Source organism: Neoarius graeffei, chromosome 25 (assembly GCF_027579695.1).
Source record: "Neoarius graeffei isolate fNeoGra1 chromosome 25, fNeoGra1.pri, whole genome shotgun sequence".
NCBI classification, from domain to species: Eukaryota; Metazoa; Chordata; class Actinopteri; order Siluriformes; family Ariidae; genus Neoarius; species Neoarius graeffei.
In genome coordinates, this window is record NC_083593.1 from 13,975,378 (window position 1) to 14,000,719 (window position 25,342).

At 44.6% G+C, this 25,342-nt stretch overlaps 1 protein-coding gene across 1 annotated transcript in view; it reads right to left on the minus strand.

Moving 5' to 3' along the window:
* The window catches only part of rasgrf2a (Ras protein-specific guanine nucleotide-releasing factor 2a), a 71,310-nt gene extending 54,351 nt beyond the window's left edge, over positions 1-16,959 (minus strand). Inside the window, exons 1-4 of the mRNA XM_060909263.1 lie at positions 16,681-16,959; positions 4,282-4,388; positions 2,735-2,882; positions 2,443-2,532 (exon numbers count right to left, since the gene is read on the minus strand). Coding sequence (XP_060765246.1) covers positions 2,443-2,532; positions 2,735-2,882; positions 4,282-4,388; positions 16,681-16,959 — 624 coding nt within the window. The remainder of the gene's footprint in view (positions 1-2,442; positions 2,533-2,734; positions 2,883-4,281; positions 4,389-16,680) is intronic.
* Between the last annotated feature and the right edge of the window lie 8,383 nt (positions 16,960-25,342).

The following is a 25,342-nucleotide window of genomic DNA, read 5'->3' on the forward strand; positions in this document are numbered from 1 at the left end:
AAGGTGGGTCATGCAGCAAGACAACGACCCTAAGCACACAAGTTGTTCTACCAAAGAATGGTTAAAGAAGAATAAAGTTAATGTTTTGGAATGGCCAAGTCAAAGTCCTGACCTTAATCCAATCGAAATGTTGTGGAAGGACCTGAAGCGAGCAGTTCATGTGAGGAAACCCACCAACATCCCAGAGAGGAATGGGCTAAAATTCCTCCAAGCCGGTGTGCAGGACTGATCAACAGTTACCGGAAACGTTTAGTTGCAGTTATTGCTGCACAAGGGGGTCACACCAGATACTGAAAGCAAAGGTTCACATACTTTTGCCACTCACAGATATGTAATATTGGATCATTTTCCTCAATAAATAAATGACCAAGTATAATATTTTTGTCTCATTTGTTTAACTGGGTTCTCTTTATCTACCTTTAGGACTTGTGTGAAAATCTGATGATGTTTTAGGTCATATTTATGCAGAAATATAGAAAATTCTAAAGGGTTCACAAACTTTCAAGCACCACTGTAGCTTGATGGTTCACAGGGAGCCCAAAATCAAGTCTTCCTTATCAGATGCTGAAGTGGAGCCCAAATTTTATATGTAATGGAGAGACCTAGCTGTATCTGTACAAATATTTGAATTGTGCCAGTTTGGTTGGTATAAACCTGTATTAAGTTCACTTTGATAAGTCAGTAACTAAGAAAAAATGCAGCGTAATTGAAGAAAAAAATAAGAAAAAGTAAAGAATACTTGTTTGACATGATTTTTCAAGGAAAAAAGTGGAGAATATTTTTCAGAACCCAGGAGGAGCGCTGCTATTCTCATACCTAACCTCTCTGATGCTATTCTGAGGTAAATAACAACTATTAAGCATTATTTCTGGTTTCATTCCAAATAACTGTAATGATAAACTTTACTCAATTCAAATTAAAATTGTAATAAATTGAGGGGGAGGAGGGTTAAATGGCTAAAAAAAGAACCTAGTATGACATAAATAGCTAACTTTATTCATTTTCTTTCATTATTAACTGTGTTGTCATTGTGTAGTCATTGATTGTCAGACTAGCATTGTTCACTGTTCACCCACACTAGCAGAAAACATCTCTTAAAAGCACAAATGGCTTAGTAATATTACCAGCACCTAAATAAATCTTTTTAATTTTGCATCTAGCAGAAACTAACCCTGTGTCCGAAATCGCTCCCTACTCACTATATAGGGCGCTATATAGTGGGGACGCCATTTCGTAGTGCTGTCCGAAACCTTAGTGAGGATTATTTACACCCTATATAGTGCACTCAAAGTATCCCACAATGCATCATGAAAAGTAGTGTACAACCGATGGTCACTAACCAAAGCAATATATCCCATCATGCATTGTGGTTACGCTGAAAGTAATCAAATTAAAAGTCTCAAATTTGATTTAATAAAAGGCAGCGGCAAAGAAGAAAGTATTCAGCCTTGATTAAAAAAAAAACCCTGAAAGATGCAGGTACTTTACGGGAAATACGTTCAGTATAATATGGATTTATCACAAAAATACATGCATGTATTTATTATTTTGAAAACCCACCAGCCGACTGATCTGGCACGTTTTAATTGTGCGACAGTAATGACGTAAATACCAGCACGACAGAGTAGTGTCCATCCATCCGTTATGCAGCTGCTTATCCTGCTCTACAGGGTTGCAGGCAAGCTGGAGCCTATCCCAGCTAACTATGAGCGAGAGGTGGGGTACACCCTGGAAAAGTCGCCAGGTTATTGCAGGGCTGACACAGAAACAAACAACCATTCAGACTCATGGTCAATTTAGAGCCACTAATTAGCCTAACCTGAATGTCTTTGGACTGTGGGGGAAACAGGAGTACCTGGAGGAAACCTACGCAGACACGGGGAGAACATGCAAACTCCACATAGAAAGGCCCTCGCCGGCCGCTGGGCTCGAACCCAGGACCTTCTTGCTGTGAGGCGACAGTGCTAACCACTACACCACCGTGCCACCCAGGCTAGTGTCTAAACGCGTTTTTTTCATTTTACCAATGAGCTCACTACATAGTCCTCTATATAGTAATTCCCCATATAGGGAGTAGGGAGTAGTGAACGATTTCGGACACAGGGTAAGTCTTTGCATGTTTCCGCTTTCTGCACCTTAAGACATTTGCACTAGTGTATCATGGTCCTTTTGAATGTTTGTATTTGGGTTTTTTCTTCTTTATGTTTCCAGATTTTTCAGGTACCTTGTTTTATTTTAAGCGTCTCTTTATTATTAAGCACTGAAAAGGCTCACTACCTCATTTTGTTGTGCAATATGCAGAATGACAATAGAGTTGTCTCGGACTTGGATTTCACTCGTGGCAGCATTAATACGAGGTTCACCAAATGAAAATTACATCTACTAACTGATTATAGATCCGTAGTGCAGTCATAAAATCTCCAGAGAATACAAACTACTTACCTTCTTTATTTTCTTTATATCAGGGTCATCGTCTTCTTGATTGGAATGACAAGGTAACATTTTCTCCTTTGCTTTGTTCAGGGCCACAACCTAAGGTGAAATGCAAGCAAGCGCAACAGACTAAAATAAGGGGCGATAAAATAATTGGCTTATACAGAAGTAATATCAAAACGGATGGTGTTTGTATAATCCCAATAAAGTCCAGTTCAGTTCCAGATGGCAACAAAAAAGGTTTGAAGGGGTGAATACTTATGCATTATACAGTATGTGTTAATATAATGTTGATTTTGACCTCAGTCTTGAGCCTTTCGATCTCCGTGTCCTGGTCTTCAAGCTGTGTGCGGAGCTGATTGGCAGCCACCTTCTCCGTCTCCGTTATCTGCACCAGGTGGATGTACTTTTGCATGAGCACCTCACGCTCGATGATTAGTTCAGAGTAGCTGAAGAAGGGATGTTGAGAGAGAGATGAAGACAAAGCAGTGATTCAAACTACAGCACGAGTCTGCTATTTCTTTGTTGTGAGCATTTCATTACAACTGAATATTACAAATGAATGATTCATCCAGGCTTGTAGTATTCGAGTCCAGGGCTCAGACTCGAGTCCGATTCGTGCCCTAAGTTTAAGGACTTGACTTGGACTTGAGCACTGATGACTCGGACTTGGACTCGTGCATTAACTGCATTCGGACTTGTAATTTGGAGACGAGGATTCAAATTTTTTCTTTATTTTTTTCTAACATGCCATAATAATTTGGTGCAAGATATTTATATCTACATTCATTTTTGTACTAATTTCGTGCAAGAGTGTCACACCTGCATGCCTTGGCGCATCCATCAGATAGACTCTCGGGCGCTCTGGACAGCGCACGTGCCAAGTGGACTCAAGTGCGGACGCCGTAAATGACTCACATCTGCACAGGATTATGGTGCAATCAGTGTGCCTATATAAAAACACGCTTGCTTTGCGAAGTATTGAGTTGCGTTGCTGACACATTACCAAGCCTTATTTCCTTGTTTGGGTTCCTGATCCCTGATTTCCTGTTTCTCGTCTTTGATTCTGCCGAGTCTACGATAGCCTGTTTGTGCATCACTCGACCTATTGCCTGTTTCACCGTTTTACGATTTTGCCTGCCGTTCTGGATTGTTCACGTGTCTTCACTTGTATTAATAAGCACACCTTCTGGATTTACATCCGTCTCCCAACCATCTCTGACAGAATACTTCGCACTCCCTGATAAAGAGAAGCACATTCACCTGTTCATACGTCATGTTCAGGAACAAACTAATGTTAACGGCGCTGAAACAGCCACCGTCAAATGGTGCGGTTGGAGTCTTGTTCTCGGATTCGACTCAGATCAATAGTGGACTCGACTTGAAAACTTTTTGAATGACTTGGACTTGGCTCGGAATTGAACACTGAGGATTCTAGACTGGACTCGGCCTCGAGGTTTAGTGACTCGACTACAACACTGGATTCATCTATACAGACTATTAAACATGGAGGGTGTTGATGGGTGAACTGAGAGTGAACCACTGTCTGCATGGTGATAAAATTGGGTAAATGGACAAAAAAGCAGGGATTTGTATGAATCAAATAGCCTCTCCTGAGCAAAGCTTCTTTTTTCTTTTTTTTTGTGCTTTTAAATTTTACAGCTTGAAGTTTGTTCTTTTTTTACGCAACTGCAGAAATGACGCATCATTTGATGGTAACATTCAGCTTTTCCTGATACTGCTGCAGTACATCTGATATACTATTGCGTTCAGCCCCTGCAACTTACATAAGCTGAAGGTGCTTCTTTCTCACAAAAATCAGTTAAATGCCTTCGTTCGCTGCCGTACCTGGCTTGCTGAATGGCTTCCACCCACTCAGTACAATCTGTATCCTCTTCGGCCCGCAGCTCCAGAGGTTTCTGCGCATCGTGGCCGAAAATGACCAGGAAATGGTGCTTAATAAGGGACAGACAATGAAGTCATCAGTAATCGCAAGACACATTGGTCATACAATGAGGATTGTGCAGGTGGTATTTACTATAATGGCAATAAAATGTCATAAACTGAGATATTTTAATGCTGTTCATGCGGCGGCCCACTGTTCACGGTCCCCCCCCCTCCAAGTACTGTAGAATTGTTGTTTGAAGGAAGTGATGCTAAACTTGCAGCACAGGTGAATGAAACCAGGAGAGGTTTAATTTCGAATTTTCTTTTCCAGCAGAGGATTTGCAATCCAAAAACCCAGAAGGGTGTTAATGCAACAGGTCGAGGGTGAATGTGTGAGTGTGTGTGTACACATGCATGTTATAGGACTTAAGCTTAAGGGCTTTTTGTCTTCTCTCACTGGTGTGTGTGTGTGTGTGTGTGTGTGTGTGTGTGTGTGTGTGTGTGTGTGTGTGTGTGAGCATACACACACACACACACACACACACATATCTGCACTTATGTAACAGCCTTTGCTTCTCATCTCTGCTTTTAATGCACTCTCCTCAGCCCCAGGCCTTGTTTAAGCTGAAAGATAACAATAGAACCACCGTTTCCTTCCACACACGTCTCAATCTGCCTCACATCCACCATTCCAACTCATCATGTTTCCTGATAGCACTTATTTGTGTGTAAACCTAACTAAATTATATCAACTTACTTCATTATATTCACTACCACTGTATACTCACTGAAAGAGGGAACTAATATTCGTATTTCCTGTGCATGTATAAATATATACAATGCACACAGACCTTATATCTATAGAAATTAAAATGGCTGTGCTCAAGAGCAACATACGACCAGGGAGGCTTCTATTATTTGTAAGCGAGTGGCGCATTGTGTAGCAGGGATATATTTGCATGTGCACTTGTCTCTTCGAGCTTAGTAGGCTGTAACGTTGTGTAAAGGAGCCTTATTTTCAGAGGGCTGTGTCCTTAGAATCAACAAACTGATACAGAACAATCTAATGCAAACGCTACGCAAATAATTTATCATCCGAGGCCAGAGTTCACTAGTGGGATGGGGTGGGGGTGGGGGGTAGGATATCTTGTGTAACATTTTGTGGCGAGTGCTTCAGGAATAATAATACAGTACCACTTCAGCATCACACGAAACCCGATTTCCATGGTAACCTGAGACATTTCACTTGTTTGCCGTTCTGTCAAGTACGTTTCATTTGAAATCTAAATCTTTAGCAGGTACAACCAAAGAGATAAACTGTCTTAATAACTGACCACCATAGTTGTGATTTGGTCAGATCTACCACCCTAAAAGCTTAACAGGGATATATATATATTTTTTGTCATCAAAAGCTCTAATCAGTTCCATTTGGAAGTAAAAACGTGTCAGCTATGCTCCCAAGATACACTGATCTGATTTTTGTATTCCAAATGAATAATGCTAGCTTGATGGACTCCATAATGAATCTTATAATGACTCCGCAAACAACTGTTCTTTGAATATGCAGAACGGTTCGCACATATCAAAGGCCTCCTCGCTCCAGCTGGCCAACAAAACAGATTACAATGAGCCATTTGCTTTTAGACTGCCTCGGATTACTTTGAAGCTCTGTTCTTTTGTAGTAGTTTGGAGCTTCATTGCAGACATGCAGTTGAGGAAAATGTGAATTGGATTGGTCCACTCATGCCCCTTTTCCACCAAAGTAGTTCCAGGGCTGGTTCAGGGCCAGTGCTTAGTTTGGAACCGGGTTTTCTGTTTCCACTGACAAAGAACTGGCTCTGGGGCCAGAAAAAACGGTTCCAGGCTAGCACCAACTCTTTGCTGGGCCAGAGGAAAGAACCGCTTACGTCAGCAGGGGGGCGGAGTTGTTAAGATCAACAACAATAACAAGACCACGAATGATCGCCATTTTTAAGCGACGAGAAATAGCAGCTGTACAAACGCGAAGTCATCCATTATTATTATTGTTGTTGTTGTTGCTGCTGCTGCTTCTTCCGTGTTGTTTTTGGTTCGATATTCGCGCCAAGGTTTATGCAAACGTAGCGACGTAACTGACGTATACAGCGACGTAATGACGTGGCTTCCCTTAGCACCGCGAGCTATGGAAAAGCAAACTGGTTCTCAGCTGGCTCGCAAGTTGAACGAGTTGTGAACCAGCACCAGCACTGGCCCCGGACCAGCCCTGGAACTGATTTGATGGAAAAGGGGTATCAGAGATCTTTGTTAAATAGGGTGCAATGTAATGGCATTTATAATTTTCCATAAAGATGATGCGTCACATGTTTACTACTGTCATATCCAATTTACAGTATCTCACCTTCTGGCTGAGGTTTCCATCTTACTTTCTACCATCACAAGCCTTTTGTCCATTTTCCTGTTTCTGCCTTTTGGATCACTTGAACACTCACTGATATTTTAATCATTCACGTGTTTCTGACAATGCAATTGAACGTTAATGTGGATGTATGTATGTAATGTAGCCGTTTTTTGTGTTTGGAACAGAGAGTTTTGTCATTCAAATGAATAAAACTAGAAATTCCAAAGGAACCACGAAATCAATGCAAGTAACAGTATCAAGCCAATATTGCACAGTTGGAGAAAGTAAACACAAACTTGCTCATGTGACAGGCTTGTAGTACTCGAGTCCGACTCGTGCCCTAATTTTAAGGACTCGTGACTTGACTCGGACTTGAGCACTGATTTTTTTCTTTATTTTTTGTCACATGCCATAATAATTTGGCATAAGATATTTATACCTACATTAATTTTTATACTAATTTCGTGCAAGAGAATGCACATTCACCTGTTCATACGTCATGTTCAGGAACAAACTACTGTTAATGGTGCTAAAATGCCTGGAGAGAAGCCCCTAGGATTGTCCGCTTTGCTTATACAGACTTCTCATGCAGTGGGAAAAAATGCACTGCTATCGTGGAGACGACGGGGACAACGTTGAACTTCAATCGTCATTTGGTAAGACTCCACCCAGAGAAGTAAGTGACACGCTATGTTCATTGCTCTGTTGATAGCGGGGCTTGCTTGCTGAGCGATGAACTAGCTAGTGTTAACCCTCTCTCATGTTATTTGCCCTGTTGATAATGGGCGGGGCTTGTTGAGCGATGAACAAGCTTTTTATCTGTAGCCTATTAACTAAAATGGGGCAGTCAAGCAGGAATGTTAGTCCAACACAGTAGTAGAGACGGTTTCACATAAAGGCAGCAACAGCCACCATCAAATGGTGCGGTTGGAGTCTTGTTCCCAGACTGGACTTAAAAATTTCTTTAATGACTTGGACTTGACTCGGACTTGAGCACCGGGGACTCGAGACTGGACTCAGACTCAAGGTTTAGTGACTCGACTACAACACTGTCATGTGAGAGCTCCTATGGTAGTGGTGGTCATTAGCCTTCCACAGCAATTATTTCACTCTATACATGCCACATTCACAGTGGCATCCCCCACCATGAAGGTTTCTATTTAACCAGTATGCCAATCAACCACACTAGCATCCCCAAGTATATCCTAATGTGATACCCGTTTAGTTATACTGAATAATTATGAATCTACTCACGGTCAGGTCATACCAAAGACCATTATCAAAATGGTACCTACTGCCATCTGGCGAGGTATGCCACAATACAGATGCAAGCAGGGAGTCAAACTCTCGTGGTTATCAGAGGACTGGCCTCTATACTGTAACCCCAGCTACCTAATAGGTGAGAGGTCAAGGGCTATAGAAATGGACAGCAGCGCTGCCCAATGCACTAATACCTGGTTAGTACTGTAACAGAAGACTATCTGGGAAGATCAGGTCCTGGCACAGTAGGGACTTTGACTTTTTTAAAAAAAAATAATTATGAAAGCAAACTAGTGAGCGGGGCAGCATGGTGGTGTAGTGGTTAGCGCTGTCACCTCACAGCAAGAAGGTCTGGGTTCGAGCCCCGTGGCCGCGAGGGCCTTTCTGTGTGGAGTTTGCATGTTGTCCGCGTGGGTTTCCTCTGGGTGCTCCGATTTCCCCCACAGTCCAAAGACATGCAGGTTAGGTTAACTGGTGACTCTAAATTGACCATAGATGTGAGTGTGAATGGTTGTCTATGTGTCAGCCCTGTGATGACCTGGCGACTTGTCCAGGGTGTACCCCGCCTTTTGCCCGTGGTCAGCTGGGATAGGCTCCAGGTTGCCTGCGACCCTGTAGAACAGGATAAAGCAGCTAGAGATAATGAGATGAGACAAGACAAGTGAGCGGCACGGTGGTGCACTGGTGCCTGACAGCAAGAAGGTTCTGGGTTCGAGCCCAGTGGCCGGCAGGGGCCTTTCTGTGTGGAGTCTGCATGATCTCCCCGTGTCTGTGGTGCTCCAGTTCACCCCACAGTCCAAAGACATGCAGTTAGGTTAACTGACTACTCTAAATTGTCCATAGGTGTGAATGGTTGTTTCCCAAGCCTGGAAATGGGAGGGTTGTGGCAGGAAGAGCATCAGGCATAAAACTATGCTCCAATTAATATGACATGTGGATCAACAGGGTTCACATGGCAGTGACCCCACATACAGTATATAAGTGGGACAAGCTGGAAGGAGTGATGAAAGCAAACAAGTGAATATTTTTCTCACACCTTGAGCACTGAGGGGGCGGTACATAATGCAGTGGTTAGCACTGTTGCCTCACAGCAAGAAGGTTCTGGGTTGAACCTTGACTTTCTATATTGAGTTTGCATGTTGCAGGTGAGTTTCCTTCAGGGGCTCTGGTTTCCTCTCACAGTCCAAAGACATGTGGATTAGGTCAACTGTCTACTCTAAATTGGTTGTTCATGTCTGTATTAGCCCCGAGATAGATTGGTGACCTCCCAAGGGTGTACCCCGAATCTCGCCTGAAGTCAGCTGGGATTGGCTCCAGCTTCCCCCACTACCCTGACGCATAAGTGATAGTATAGATAATGGATGGATGAATGAATGGATGGATGGACAGATGAGCACTGAGGTTTTTCAACATCTTACTACTCACTGGAAGGGCATTAGAATTGACAACTGCTATCAGGAAACAGAAGCTCCATTCTACAAGCGCTTTCTCTCTTTTGATCAGAGTTTGACCATTTTCCAGACAGCAATGAAAGTAGTGAAAGATTACTCTGCCTATCGGTTAGAATGAAAAATTCTCCATAAAAAGTACTACCATGCAGACACGAACACCTCATGCTAGGTGGACTCAAATATGTCAATAAATCTCAGTTTTCTTCAGGAAAGGAAAAGGTCAGTCAATGACCGCCCACCAATCCTTCTGCTTTATTAAAGGTTAACAGAGGGGTCACGATGGCCTTGATAAATTTTAGTTTACATTTTCCACCATTTGTTCCATTGGACTGCACTCCACTCTGCAGAATCTTCTTCCTGCTTTCTATGGCAGAAAACAATTGCAGATATCAGGAATAGTTCAATGTCATGGCCATTTCTTCTGTTAGTTAGTCCTTCTATACATTTAGGAACAGCATGAAGCTCTAACCAATCTCAAGACCAGTACACATTTCCTTGAATCATCATCCATCCATCCTTCCATTATCCATAACCGCTTATCCTGTGCAGGTTGCGGGCAAGCTGGAGCCTATCCCAGCTGACTATGGGCGAGAGGCAGGGTACACCCTGGACAAGTCGCCAGGTCATCGCAGGGCTGACACATAGAGACGAGCAACCATTTACACTCACATTCACACCTACGGTCAATTTAGAGCCACCAGTTAACCTAACCTGCATGTCTTTGGACTGTGGGGGAAACCGGAGCACCCGGAGGAAACCCACGCGGACAAGGGGAGAACATGCAAACTCCATACAGAAAGGCCCCCATTGGCCACTGGGCTCGAATCCAGAACCTTCTTGCTGTAAGGCAACAGTGCTAACTACTACACCACCATGCCACCCTCCTTGAATCACCAATTTCTGTAAATATCTAGAAAGCAGCTCAGTGTGAATGAGCCAATACAGCTTACAGTTGGCCCCAGTTCACTATGAGAATATTTAATTTCTGATTATTAACTCCTCTACACATACAAGTATTTGAGACCTTAGATTGGACCAGTAAAGAGGTCACATAAATGCCTTAAGACATGCCTACAAGTCTCTTGCACTTCCATATCAGTATAAAAGCATTAAACTATTATTCCTGCCTATGATGACAATCTTAATCAGCTATTCAGCAAATAGAAAGCTATTTGGTTGTCCCTACATCATCAAGACAGTTGTGGTATTGATTTTCTGGCTGGTATTACTCCTCTTCATAGTCATAACTATTCTTTATCAAAGGTTGATATATACATTCATGAGCAAGTTTTTTTTTTTGGTGGTGAAAAGACAGCCTATGTCTGTGTATTAATTACAATGCCCGTCGAGTCTCTATTGCTGTAAAAACATGCAGAAATTCTATGGATTTGATTCGAACACATCCACTCACCTGTCACTTTAAAGGAGAACTGAAGGCAAATTTTTTATTATCAAAATTCTATTTATCTCATTTTATTAAATATAGGAATGCATTTTTGATAGCTATTTTGTCTCTGCTATAGCAAGTTATGAGTGTTTGAAATATGCTCTGTAATATATCAGTCCATATGTCAAAGCAATGGCCGTAAACGAGATTCGTTGAGACCTGTGCGAGACATTGTAGGATGGAAGTAAAATGTACAGCGGAAATCAAAGCGACCAACATCTGCCAACGTTGTCAAAAGACGCGCGTGCCCTCTTTTGAATGCTGATGTAATCAAGCCGGAAGTTTTGTTTGTGTTGATAGCAATCAGGAAAGTTTGAAAAAAAGTAGGCAGTAATCGTCATTTAAACTCGTTTTTGTGCAATACTTCGTTTGGAAAACAGTTTTCAAAATGGCGGCGCTGACACCTGGTTGACACTTGATGTTTCGAAGTCTCGCACAAGTCTCATGAAGATCACGTGGATAATTGACACCTCCCGTGGACCAAACGAACTAAATTCAACATGGCTGAAAACCGAATAGGCCGATAAGTATAATATTTAATTGCAATTAGTTGCCAATACGAGTCACGATATAAGGTTACTAAAACCGAAAACGTAATTGAATAACGCGTTAATTAAGAAATAAAGCAAGTTTAAAAATGACTTCAGTTCTCCTTTAACAAGAACTCCTGTACTCTTGTTTATTATCCTATCAGCCAATCATACTGCAGTAGTGCAATGCATAAAATCCTACAGATACAAATCTAACTGATTTGAACAGTTCAGAAACTGCTGCTCTCAGAATGCATGAAACATCAAACCTTTGGGTAAATGGCAGACAACAGCAGAAGACCACACCGAGTTTCAGTCCTGATAGCAGGCTTGTAGTACTCGAGTCCGACTCGTGCCCTAATTTGAAGGACTCGTGACTTGACTTGGACTTGAGCACTGATGACTCGGACTTGGACTCGGAATCATGCATTAACTGCATTCAGATTCATAAACTGGAGGCGAGGACTTGGATTTTTTCTTTTTTTTGTAGTATGCCATAATAATTTGGTATAAGATATTTATGTCTACATTCATTTTTGTACTAATTTCGTGCAAGAGTGTCACACCTGCATGCCTTGGCGTGTCCATCAGATAGACTCTCGGGCGCTCTGGACAGTGCACATGCCAAGTGGACTCAAGTGCACACGCCGTAAACGACTCACACCTGCACAGGATTATGGTGCAAAAAGTGTGCCTATATAAAAACTGTGAAAACACACTTGCTTTGCGAAGTATTGAGTTGCGTTGCTGACACATTACCAAGCCTTATTTCCTTGTTTGGGTTCCTGATCCCTGATTTTCTGTTTCTCGTCTTTGATTCTGCCGAGTCTACAATAGCCTGTTTGTGCATCACTCGACCTATTGCCTGTTTCACCGTTTTACGATTTTGCCTGCCATTCTGGATTGTTTACGTGTCTTCACTTGTATTAATAAACACACCTTCTGCACTTACATCCGTCTCCCAACCATCTCTGACAGAATACTTTGCACTCCCTGACAAAGAAAATGCACATTCACCTGTTCATACGTCATGTTCAGGAACAAACTAATGTTAATGGTGCTGAAACAGCCACCGTCAAATGGTGCAGTTGGAGTCTTGTTCTCGGACTCGACTCAAAATTTTTTTTAATGACTTGGACTTGAACACTGGGGACTCAAGACTGGACTCGGACTCGAGGTTTAGTGACTTGACTACAACACTGTTTGTGACTATATATTTTGGTGGGGCAGGCCAACATTAATCATGACATAGATTCAAGCACTTTAAAGTCTCTCATCTCATCTCATTATCTCTAGCCGCTTTATCCTGTTCTACAGGGTCGCAGGCAAGCTGGAGCCTATCCCAGCTGACTACGGGCGAAAGGCAGGGTACACCCTGGACAAGTCGCCAGGTCATCACAGGGCTGACACATAGACACAGACAACCATTCACACTCACATTCACACCTACGGTCAATTTAGAGTCACCAGTTAACCTAACCTGCATGTCTTTGGACTGTGGGGGAAACCGGAGCACCCGGAGGAAACCCACGTGGACACGGGGAGAACATGCAAACTCCACACAGAAAGGCCCTCGCCGGCCACGGGGCTCGAACCCGGACCTTCTTGCTGTGAGGCGACAGCGCTAACCACTACACCACCGTGCCGCCCACTTTAAAGTCACATGAAAAAAAAAGAGCAACTCCATATAGGCAGTTGAGAGATGATAAGATACAGTCATCCAGCATACACAGGTCCAAGAGGTCATTTTGAGCAGTTTTAGGATGAATAAAATGACACTGTGCTAAATCAGACCAAAAGGTGACTTTTATATGGTTTTATTAAGCAAAGTCCTCTAGTATTTGGGAAGGAAGAAGCATGCAATAACTGTATCAACTGTGATCAGTACAAACCTGACAGACAGTACTCTGCTCAATACAATCCGCAGTGAATAATCTCAGAGTTGGTCAGAGGGTGAGTGATGGTCGGGCAGTGCGGTGATGCAGATACAGCAGTCGTACTCAGAAATGTTTTTGCTTAGTCATAAAGCAAGTGTTTACCTATATTTAATATTAAGATAGCTATTGAATTGCGTGTTGCGGGCTGCAGGTTAAACACCACTGCTCCAGTCAGACGAGGACTTACAGGTCTGTAGTGGAATACTAAACAACAACTGCAGATCAGAATACTATACTCAGTGCCAGTGTCCTCATATTTATTTTATTTATTTTTTTAAATTTCAGTTTTCCTATTTAATTATGATTATTGTGATACTATGGTCACCCTAACCACTCCACGTGACACACACATTCTCGTACTTCTATCATTGTGGGGACACTCACTGACATAATGCATTCCCTACCCCTTACTCTAACCTTGACCATCACAACTAAATACCTAACTAATATCTACTCTTACCACCCAAAAATAAGTCTTAACCCTCAAACAGTCCTTTAAAGAAGTGAGAACCAGCCAAAATGTCCTCATTCTGTTGGTTAAAGCTATACGGCCTTTCGATTTCATAAAATCGGTGAAATTTACGTAGTTCCCTCTGAAATTTGGTCATTGTGATATATGTTTATTTCTGCAATATCTCAAAAAAAAAAGCCCATTCTGTGGCTGAGAAGTGATTTAATTTGAGGGGATTCCCGAGCAAATAACATGCATAAAATCGCTCACTTCGCGCAGTCAAGCAGACAAAGGAAGTCCAGTGTGCGCATGCGCAGGTTTATCTTCTTTTCCTTCTTCTTTTGGGTATCCAGTGTTGCATTCCTGCCAGTACATGTCCAGGCCCGTCTGAAGTTTGCTAGAGAGCATTTGGATGATCCAGAAGAGGATTGGGAGAATGTCATATGGTCAGATGAAACCAAAATAGGACTTTTTGGTAAAAACTCAACTTGTCGTGTTTGGAGGAGAAAGAATGCTGAGTTGCATCCAAAGAACACCATACCTACTGTGAAGCATGGGGGTGGAAACATCATGCTTTGGGGCTGTTTTTCTGCAAAGGGACCAGGACGACTGATCCATGTAAAGGAAAGAATGAATGGGGCCATGTATCGTGAGATTTTGAGTGAAAACCTCCTTCCATCAGCAAGGGCATTGAAGATGAAACGTGGCTGGGTCTTTCAGCATGACAATGATCCCAAACACACCGCCCGGGCAACGAAGGAGTGGCTTCGTAAGAAGCATTTCAAGGTCCTGGAGTGGCCTAGCCAGTCTCCAGATCTCAACCCCATAGAAAATCTTTGGAGGGAGTTGAAAGTCCGTGTTGCCCAGCGACAGCCCCAAAACATCACTGCTCTAGAGGAGATCTGCATGGAGGAATGGGCCAAAATATCAGCAACAGTGTGTGAAAACCTTGTGAAGACTTACAGAAAACGTTTGACCTCTGTCATTGCCAACAAAGGGTATATAATAAAGTATTGAGATGAACTTTTGTTATTAACCAAATACTTATTTTCCACCATAATTTGCAAATAAATTCTTTAAAAATCAATGTGATTTTCTGGATTTTTTTTTCTCATTCTGTCTCGCATAGTTGAAGTGTACCGATGATGAAAATTACAGGCCTCTCTCATCTTTTTAAGTGGGAGAACTTGCACAATTGGTGACTGACTAAATACTTTTTTGCCCCACTGTATGAGCAAGTACAAGTACACACTGAGGACTGAAACACATTTTTAACCAATAGAATGAGGACATTTTTTGGGAAGTGAGGACATTTTGACTGGTCCTCACTTCTTCAAAAAGCGTTTAGTTATGATGATTAAGAGCAGGGTAAGGGGCTAGGGAATGGATTGTCAGTGAGTGTCCCCACAAAGACAGAAGTACAAGTGTGTATACACACACAGACACACACGTTTGTTTCACTATCCCTGTGAGGCCCTTCCATTGACATAATTATTACTGCAGTTGATTAATGCTGTGCCTGCATCTCAACCTAACCCTAACCTTAACCTCAGTAATTAAGAGGAAACTTTTTGGCTTTTTTATTTTTTTATTTTTGTTTAAAACAGCAACAGCAATTTCCTTATGGGGACCATCCAAATGTCCCCACAAGATCGAAATTGTCAGATTTTACTATCCTTGTGGGGAAATCTGGTCCCCAGTAGTGTACACACACACACACACACTTTTGTTTCACTATCCCTGTGAGGACCTTCCATTGACGTAACTATTACTGCAGTTGATTAATGCTGTGCCTGCATCTCAACCTAACCCTAACCTTAACCTCAGTAATGAAAAGGAAACTTTTTGGCTTATTTATTTTTGTTTAAAATAACAACAACAACAACAACAACAGCAATTTCCTTATAGGGACCATCCAAATGTCCCCACAAGATCGAAAGTGTCAGATTTTACTATCCTTGTGGGGAAATCTGGTTCCCAGTAGTGTACACACACACACACACACACACACACACGTTTGTTTCACTATCCCTGTAAGGACCTTCCATTGACGTAATTATTACTGCAGTTAATTAAAGCTGTGCCCGCATCTCAACCTAACCCTAACCTTAACCACAGTAATGAAAAGGAAAATTTTTGGCTTATTTATTTTTGTTTAAAACAACAACAACAGCAATTTCCTTATGGGGACCATCCAAATGTCCCCACAAGATCGAAATTGGCAGATTTTACTATCCTTGTGGAGAAATCTGGTCCCCAGTAGTGTGTGTGTGTGTGTATATATATATATATATATATACACACACAGACACACGTTTGTTTCACTATCCCTGTGAGGCCCTTCCATTGACATAATTATGACTGCAGTTGATTAATGCTGTGCCTGCATCTCAACCTAACCCTAACCTTAACCTCAGTAATGAAAAGGAAACTTTTTGGCTTATTTATTTTTGTTTAAAACAACAACAACAGCAATTTCCTTATGGGGACCATCCAAATGTCCCCACAAGATTGAAATTGGCAGATTTTACTATCCTTGTGGAGAAATCTGGTCCCCAGTAGTGTGTGTGTGTATATATATATATATACACACACACACACACACACACACACACACGTTTGTTTCACTATCCCTGTGAGGCCCTTCCATTGACATAATTATGACTGCAGTTGATTAATGCTGTGCCTGCATCTCAACCTAACCCTAACCTTAACCTCAGTAATGAAAAGGAAACTTTTTGGCTTATTTATTTAATTATTTTTGTTTAAAACAACAGCAATTTGCTTATGGGGACCATCCAAATGTCCCCACAAGATCGAAAGTGTCAGATTTTACTATCCTTGCGGGGAAATCTGGTCCCCAGTAGTATATAAACAGAGAGGGAGAGAGAGAGAGAGAGAGAGTACCTGCTGCTTATCCGCACTGTCTCGGCTGACTGCGGGCAGTTTGGGTGCTGAAACGCGCTCACAGCTGCAGCCTTCCAGTAAGTAAATCCCCGTGGGCCTGCTGCTCTGCTCATTCTCAAAGTAAAACAAGATGTTTTGGTAGAGAGCAAAGTATTTCTCGTTCCATCGACTGTTCTCGGTCGCTTTCTTGCTCAAGTAGCCCCGTCTGGTTCCCTCTTTCCGCGCGATCACAGAGAGGTAAAGTGCGTGGCCCTCATTGTAGCGCACACTCTTCTGCATTTTCCACCCCGACTTTATTCCTCACACCGCTTTGCAGGAGCCCATCATCTTCAGACACGGAGCTAAAAAGAAAAAAAAGAAAAAAATTAATAATAATAATAATAATAATAATAATAAAGTAAGAAAAGTGAAGCGATTTTAAAAAAAGATAATCTAGACATCTTGTGAGAAACGCACAAACAAACACAACAGTCAATCCCCTGCGACAGAAGAGCCCACTTAAGTCCACAAAGATCTCGTGAAACGCCTGGTCGACTAGTGCGCACACACACACAAAAAAAAAAAAAATCAAGCAAGAAACAGATTGAATGAACAGACGCTAAAAACAGAATCGACTCTAATCGGCTTTAACCACAACTTAAAGAGACACAGCTCTGTTTCCTGGGCGCTGCTGAAGATGCAGCTACTACTGGATCCCCAGAGACAGTGAAAGGGGCTTGACTGTGGAAAGCCAAAGGCTCAACAACACTCTTAATATCTGTAAACAATATCTCAAACAAGCCATCCATCCATCCATCCATTATCTCTAGCCGCTTTATCCTGTTCTACAGGGTCGCAGGCAAGCTGGAGCCTATCCCAGCTGACTACGGGCGAAAGGCGGGGTACACCCTGGACAAGTCGCCAGGTCATTACAGGGCTGACACATAGACACAGACAACCGTTCACACACCTTCACATTCACACCTACGGTCAATTTAGAGCCACCATGTTAACCTAACCTGCATGTCTTTGGACTGTAGGGGAAACCGGAGCACCCGGAGGAAACCCACGCGGACACGGGGAGAACATGCAAACTCTGCACAGAAAGGCCTTCGTCGGAATCCAGGACCTTCTTGCTGTGAGGCGACAGTGCTAACCACTACACCACCGTGCCGCCCTATCTCAAACAATGTTATACCGAAATGCTTCCTTAAGACAGGTCTTGGATTTACTAACACATAACAATTTGTTATTAAAGGAGAACTGAAGTCATTTTTAAACTTGCTTTATTTCTTAATTCACGTGTTCTTCAATTACGTTTTCCGTTTTAGTAACCTTATATCGTGACTCATATTGGCAACTAATTGCAATTAAATATTATACTTATCAGCCTATTTGGTTTTTAGCCATGTTGAATTTAGCTTGTTTGGTCCATGGGAGGCATCACTTATCTGCACGATCTTCACAAGACTTGTGCGAGACTTCGAAACGTCAAGTGTTAGCCAGGTGTCAGTGCCGCCATTTTGAAAACTGTTTCCCAAATTAAATATTGCACAGAAACGAGTTTAAATGACGATTACTGCCTACTTTTATCAAACTTTCCCGATTGCTATCAAAACAAACAAAACTTCCAGCTTGATTATGTCAGCATTCGAAAGAGGGCGCGTACGTCTTTTGACAACGTTGGCAGATGTTGGTCGCTTTGATTTCCGCTGTACGTTTTATTTCCATCCTACGATGTCTCGCACAGGTCTCGATGAATCTCGTTTACAGCCATTGCTTTGACATATGGACTGATATATTACAGAGCATATTTCAAACACTCAGAACTTGCTATAGCAGCGACAAAATAGCTATTAAAAATGCATTCCTGTATTTAATAAAATGAGAGAATTTTGATAAAAAAAATTGCCTTCAGTTCTCCTTTAATGATGTCAAGCAACACCACATGAGACTATTTTCTATTGTTTTTTTTAACCTCTGCCAATTTTGTTGGAGGAGGATATGTATGTTTTTGCCTCTGTTTTTGTTTGTCTGTTCCCAATGTAACTCAAAAAGTAGTGAATGGATTTTGATGAAATTTTGAGAAAAGCTAGACCAAGGAACAATTGATTAGATTTTGATGCAAAGATATGTATGCAGATCAAAGATTTATTTATTTTTTGGTCTGATCCCAACGTAACTTAAAGTAGTGTATGGATTTTGGTGAAATTTGGTGTCCAGCTTTAATACAGGGTGTTTCAAAAAATGTGATATCGTTTCACAATCTAATAACTTTGCCAATTCTCATTCAATTGACCTCAAATTTTAACAGCATATGTGGAAACAGGTCAAACTTGTATGTTTAATGTTTTTTGTTTTTATCTTTTTTAGGTATAGAAATGCCATTCTATGTGTTAGAGTACACTTGAACACAGTCGAACAAGACTGTGCAGCATGCATTCATGAGAGAATTCTCTAAAAATGCACCAACTGCAATGCAGATTTGGACATGGCACAAAAAGTTCAAAGAGGAAGGCTGTCTGTGTATGTCTGTCTCAGGCGGCACGCATATTAAAATTTGTGAAATCGTTCATGGAATCCGCATGCCTTTTGAATTTCTCATTCAAATTTTGAAGAATAAATCTTATATTGCTCAACGTTAAGCCTGTTCAGTTTCATTTGCCTAGACTATGTAGTTTCTGGGATATTTACGAGTACATCTCAAATAATATCAATTTTTTTAAACACCCTGTATTATCCTAGGTTCCAATGATTTGATTTTGATGTTAATAATATGTGGCTTGGTGGAGATATGCACTTTACCAAGGGGGAAGCCATGGCTTAATGGTTAGAGAAGCAGCTTTGGGACCAAAAGGTTGCCAGTTTGATTCCCTGGACCAGCAGGAATGGCCAAAGTACCCTTGAGCAAGGTACTTAACTCCTGGGCTGCTCTGGATACTTTGTACATCACTCTGGATAAGAGCAGCTGTTAAATGCCTGTAATACCCTTCTAGTTTATTTACTGTATTTCACTTACTTGCGTAATAGTTTTTGTATTTATACATAGCTTATTGGGTGGTGTAGTGGTTAGTGCTGTCGCCTCACAGCAAGAAGGTCCGGATTCGAGCCCTGTGGCTGGTGAGGGCCTTTCTGTGCAGAGTTTGCATGTTCTCCGCGTGGGTTTCCTCCGGGTGCTCCAGTTTCCCCCACAGTCCAAAGACATGCAGGTTAGGTTAACTGGTGACTCTAAATTGACCGTAGGTGTGAATGTGAGTGTGAATGGTTGTCTGTGTCTATGTGTCAGCCCTGTGATGACCTGGCGACTTGTCCAGGGTGTACCCCGCCTTTCGCCCATAGTCAGCTGGGATAGGCTCCAGCTTGCCTGCGACCCTGTAGAAGGATAAAGCGGCTAGAGATAATGAGATGAGATGAGACACTTACTTGCGTAATAGTTTTTGTATTTATACATAGCTTATTGGGGGTGGCATGCTGGTGTAGTGGTTAGTGCCGTCGCCTCACAGCAAGAAGGTCCGGATTCGAGCCCTGTGGCTGGTGAGGGCCTTTCTGTGCAGAGTTTGCATGTTCTCCGTGTGGGTTTCCTCCGGGTGCTCCAGTTTCCCCCACAGTCCAAAGACATGCAGGTTAGGTTAACTGGTGACTCTAAATTGACCGTAGGTGTGAATGTGAGTGTGAATGGTTGTCTGTGTCTATGTGTCAGCCCTGTGATGACCTGGCGACTTGTCCAGGGTGTACCCCGCCTTTCGCCCGTAGTCAGCTGGGATAGGCTCCAGCTTGCCTGCGACGGGCAGCCGTCCGGCCTGCAGCCGACTCCCCCCCCCTTGACGGGAGAGAAAGTCCGCCACAACCATCTGTGCCCCCGGCTTGTGGATCACCTTGAAATTAAAGGGTTGGAGCGCCAGATACCAACGGGTGATCCGCGCGTTGGCATCCTTCATGCGGTGGAGCCACTGGAGGGGCGCATGGTCCGAACAGAGGGTGAAAGGGCGTCCCAGCAGGTAGTAGCGGAGGGCGAGGACTGCCCACTTGATCGCGAGGCACTCCTTTTCTATCATGCTGTAGCGCCCCTCGCGTACCGACAGCTTTCTGCTGATGTACAGCACGGGACGATCCTCCCCCTCCACCTCCTGGGACAACACGGCCCCCAGCCCTATGTCCAACGCATCTGTCTATAACATAAAAGGGAGAGAAAAGTCAGGGGAGTGTAATAGTGGCCCCCCGCACAGTGCAGCCTTTACCTCAGAGAAAGCCCGCTGGCATTGCTCCGTCCACTGGACCGGATCTGGTGCCCCCTTTTTAGTGAGATCAGTCAGCGGGCTGGTGACGTCTGAATAATTAGGTATAAACCTACGATAGTAGCCAGCCAGCCCCAGGAACTGTCTCACCCCCTTTTTGGTCTTGGGCCTCGGGCAGGCCGCAATTGCTGCTGTCTTGTTAATTTGGGGACGCACCTGCCCGTTGCCCAAGTGGAAGCCCAGATACCGTACTTCCACCTACCCAATCGCACACTTCTTTGGGTTGGCTGTGAGACCCGCTCGCCTCAGCGACTTAAGGATGGCCCTCAGGTGTTGTAAGTGCCGCTGCCAGTCATTACTATAAATAATGATATCGTCAAGGTATGCGGCCGCATAGGTGGCATGGGGGCGGAGGACCCTGTCCATCAGCCGCTGAAACGTAGCGGGCGCCCCAAACAGCCCAAAAGGAAGTGTGCCAAACTGGTGTAAGCCGAACGGTGTGGAAAAGGCTATTTTTTCTCGGGATAATGGAGTCAAGGGGATCTGCCAATAACCCTTTGTCAAATCCAGTGTCGAGTAAAAGCAAGCCGTGCCTAGTCGATCGAGCAACTCATCAATACGAGGCATTGGGTACGCGTCGAATTTAGACACCGCGTTGACTTTTCTGTAGTCCACACAGAACCAGACTGACCTGTCGGCCTTGGGAACCAAGACCACTGGGCTGCTCCAGTCACTGTGGGACTCCTCGACGATGCCCATCTCGAGCATGGCCTCGAGTTCTTCCCGAACCACTTTTTTCTTGTGTTCGGGCAGCCTGTAAGGGCGGCTACGCACTACCACCCCCGGGGGCGTCTCAATGTGGTGCTCTATGAGGTTGGTGCGGCCGGGCAGGGGCGAGAACACGTCCGAAAACTCGGTCTGCAACTGGGCGACCTCTGCGAGTTGGGTCGGGGAGAGGTGGTCTCCACAGGGGACCGGAGAGGTAGGCAATGCCAATGTGCTCTTTTGAACCTCCGGCCTCAGCTCCGCCTTCTCCGGAACCACCGACACCAACGCTACAGGGACCTCCTCATTCCAGAGTTTGAGTAGATTGAGGTGGTAAATCTGTAGCACCCCACCCCTGTCTGTTCGCCTCACCTCATAGTTGACGTCCCCGACTTGCCGTGTGACCTCAAAGGGTCCTTGCCACCTGGCGATTAATTTGGAGCTCGATGTGGGCAACAGTACTAGTACTTTATCTCCTGGTGTGAACTCCCTAAGGCGCGTACCCCTGTTGTACAGGCGGGTTTGCCGTTCTTGGGCCTGCTGCAAATTCTCCTGGGTTAGGTGTGTGAGCGTGTGGAGTTTCGCGCACAGGTCAATAACGTATTGAATTTCATTTTTACTTGGTGAAGGTCCCAATTTTCTCGCAGCACATCTAAAATGCTGCGCGGCTTACACCCGTATAACAATTCAAACGGGGAGAACCCCGTGGAGGCTTGGGGGACCTCTCGCACTGCAAATAACAAGGGTTTGAGACATTTATCCCAGTTATGTGCGTCCTCACTTATGAATTTTTTAATTATATTCTTGAGGGTGCGATTGAACCGTTCAACTAAACTGTCCGTTTGTGGGTGATAAATGCTGGTGCGGATCGGTTTAATACCTAATAGCCCATACAGTTCGCTCAGTGTTTGTGACATAAACGAGGTGCCTTGGTCAGTCAGAATCTCTTTCGGGATTCCAACTCGGGAGATGACGCGGAAGAGTGCCTCCACAATACTGCGTGCTGAGATATTGCGAAGAGGCACCGCTTCCGGGTATCGCATTGCATAGTCCACCAGAACTAATATAAAGCGGTACCCTCGTGTTGACCAATCTAATGGCCCGACGAGATCCATCCCAATTCTTTCGAACGGGGTCTCGATTAATGGTAGGGGGTGCAAAGGCGCTTTTGGAATGGCCGCTGGATTTACTAACTGGCATTCGCGGCACGCTGTACACCACCTACGGACATCGCCGCGAATCCCCAGCCAATAGAATCGGGCCATTATTCGGGCTAGTGTCTTATCCTGCCCTAAGTGTCCAGCCATGGGATTAAAGTGAGCTGCCTGGAACACCAATTCCCGGCGGCTTTTTGGAATCAAAAGCTGGGTGATTTGCTCTTTCGTCTGAGTGTCCTGCGTCACTCGGTATAATCTATCCTTCATAATAGAAAAATAGGGGAAGGACGGGGTGGCGTTCGGCGGGAGCGTTTGACCATCGACCGCCGCCTTTACTATAAATTTTTCCCCTCGGAACAAAATGTGGACCGACACCAACGGGTAGCTGTGAACATCCCCGTGCACACACAACACCTTCACCCCCTGTGCTCCCCCAATGCCTCGTCTTGCACCAGGCTTTGGTGAATTGAGGTCTGATTACAACCGGAATCCACCAATGCCTGATATGTATCCCCTTGGATACTCACCGGTATGCGATACGCTCTGGCCCGATCGAGGGCAGCTCCTGGCGCGTCGGGGATCCGAACCACTGCGCCCACTTCCATTGCCGAACATTGCTGTTGGAGGTGGCCCGGCTCCCCGCAGCGCCAGCAAACCGGCCCGGGCTTCCTCTCTGCGCCGGTGCCCTGGGGCTCACTCACCTGAGGGGGGGAAGAGACAGACACAGAAGGGAAAAACGGGAGGACACCGCGGGTGCGATGGGCCGGCTGGGGTGGGGCCGGCCCCCGCCTCCACGGTGGGGGAACGGGGCGAGGATGAGACACAGGAGGAGAGAGGGGGAGAGAGAGAGAGAGAAGAGGATGTCCACTGTCCTGCCGTCAGAACAGCTGCCAAATGGTCCTCCGCCAACTCGATGGCCTGATCCAGCGACACCGGGCGGTGGCACTGGACCCACTCCGCAGTTCCCTCTGGCAGGTGGCCGATGAACTGCTCCACCACCACCTGATCGAGGATTCCCTCGGCGTCGCGGTTGTTGGCCCTCAACCACCGCCAGCAGGCATCCAGGAGCTGCTGGCCAAACGCGAACGGCCGGCCGACTTCCTCCAGCCGCAGAGCGCGGAAGCGCTGTCGCTGTTGTTCGGGGGTGCGCCCCACCCGCTGGAGGACGGCCCGGCGAAGGTCTGCGTAGGCCAGCCGGTGGTCGGCGGGGAGCTGTAGCGCGGCCAGCTGCGCCTCTCCCATTAGCAGGGGGAGAAGGCGCGCCGCGCGCTGCTCCATCGGCCACCCCAAGGTCTCCGCGACTTGCTCGAAGAGCGTGATGAATGCCTCGGGGTCATCCTGCGGGCCCATCTTGGTTAGGGTGAGGGGGGACGGGCCCGTGGTGGGAGCGCTGGTGGACCCCGCCGACGCGAGGAGGTGCCGGAACGCCTGACGATCTTCCTGCTGCACCAGCACCAGGGCCTCGAACCTTGGGCTCTTGCTCCTTCCGGAGGGTGATTAGCGCCTGGTGCTGGCTCTGCTGGGCCGTGGCGAGGGCGTGGACCAGGTCCACGAAGGGGAAGGACTCCATGGGGCTGTTCTTTTCCTGTGCTCCGTCCTGGGTTTCGGCACCACTGTGGCAGTTCGTAGGAGGGGGAGGAGCACAGAAAGACGGCAGGCCAGAATAAAGTTCCATAATTGTTGGTTTATTTGTTCTTTTCAGACACAAAATAAATCTCCCAGTCATACACACACAAGTCATCTGGTTCAGGAGAGAGCTCACTTCCTCTGCTCTCTCTCTCTATATACAGGGCGCGGTCACTGGGAAGACACACAAACACAGGTTAATTGACATCAGGTGTAGTGATTCTGCCACTTACCTTCCCTGACTCCGCCCTCCTGTCACAGACCAATGCTTGGCCACGCCCCCGCTGCCACAGTATAGTAAATACTCTCTAATGTAATATGAATGTGACACTATCTGCAAAGAATTTCACAAAGCTGAAAACTTGTACCAAGTCTCCCCGCTCTCCCCTATGTGAAACTCCACCCAGACATTAATCTAAATTCAGGATATAAACAGCTTATACTGAGTGAATTACCCACCAAATAAGGGTAAAATGTTGCAGGGTGGTTTATATAGTAGATATAATCATATTTTAGATTTGGAACTGCATTCCTTTCTCATGATCTCCGAAACAAAATGAAATGAGACAAAATGAAAACCATGATACTACCACCACCATGTTTCACAGATGGGATAAGGTTCTTATGCCAGAATGCAGTGTTTTCCTTTCTCCAAATATAACGCTTCTCATTTAAACCAAAAAGTTCTATTTTGGTCTCATCCATCCACAAAACATTTTTCCAATAGCCTTCTGGCTTGTCCACGTGATCTTTAGCAAACTGCAAATGAGCAGCAATGTTCTTTTTGGACAGCAGTGGCTTTTTCCTTGCAACCCTGCCATGCACACCATTGTTCAGTGTTCTCCTGATGGTGGACTCATGAACATTAACATTAGCCAATGTGAGAGAGGCCTTCAGTTG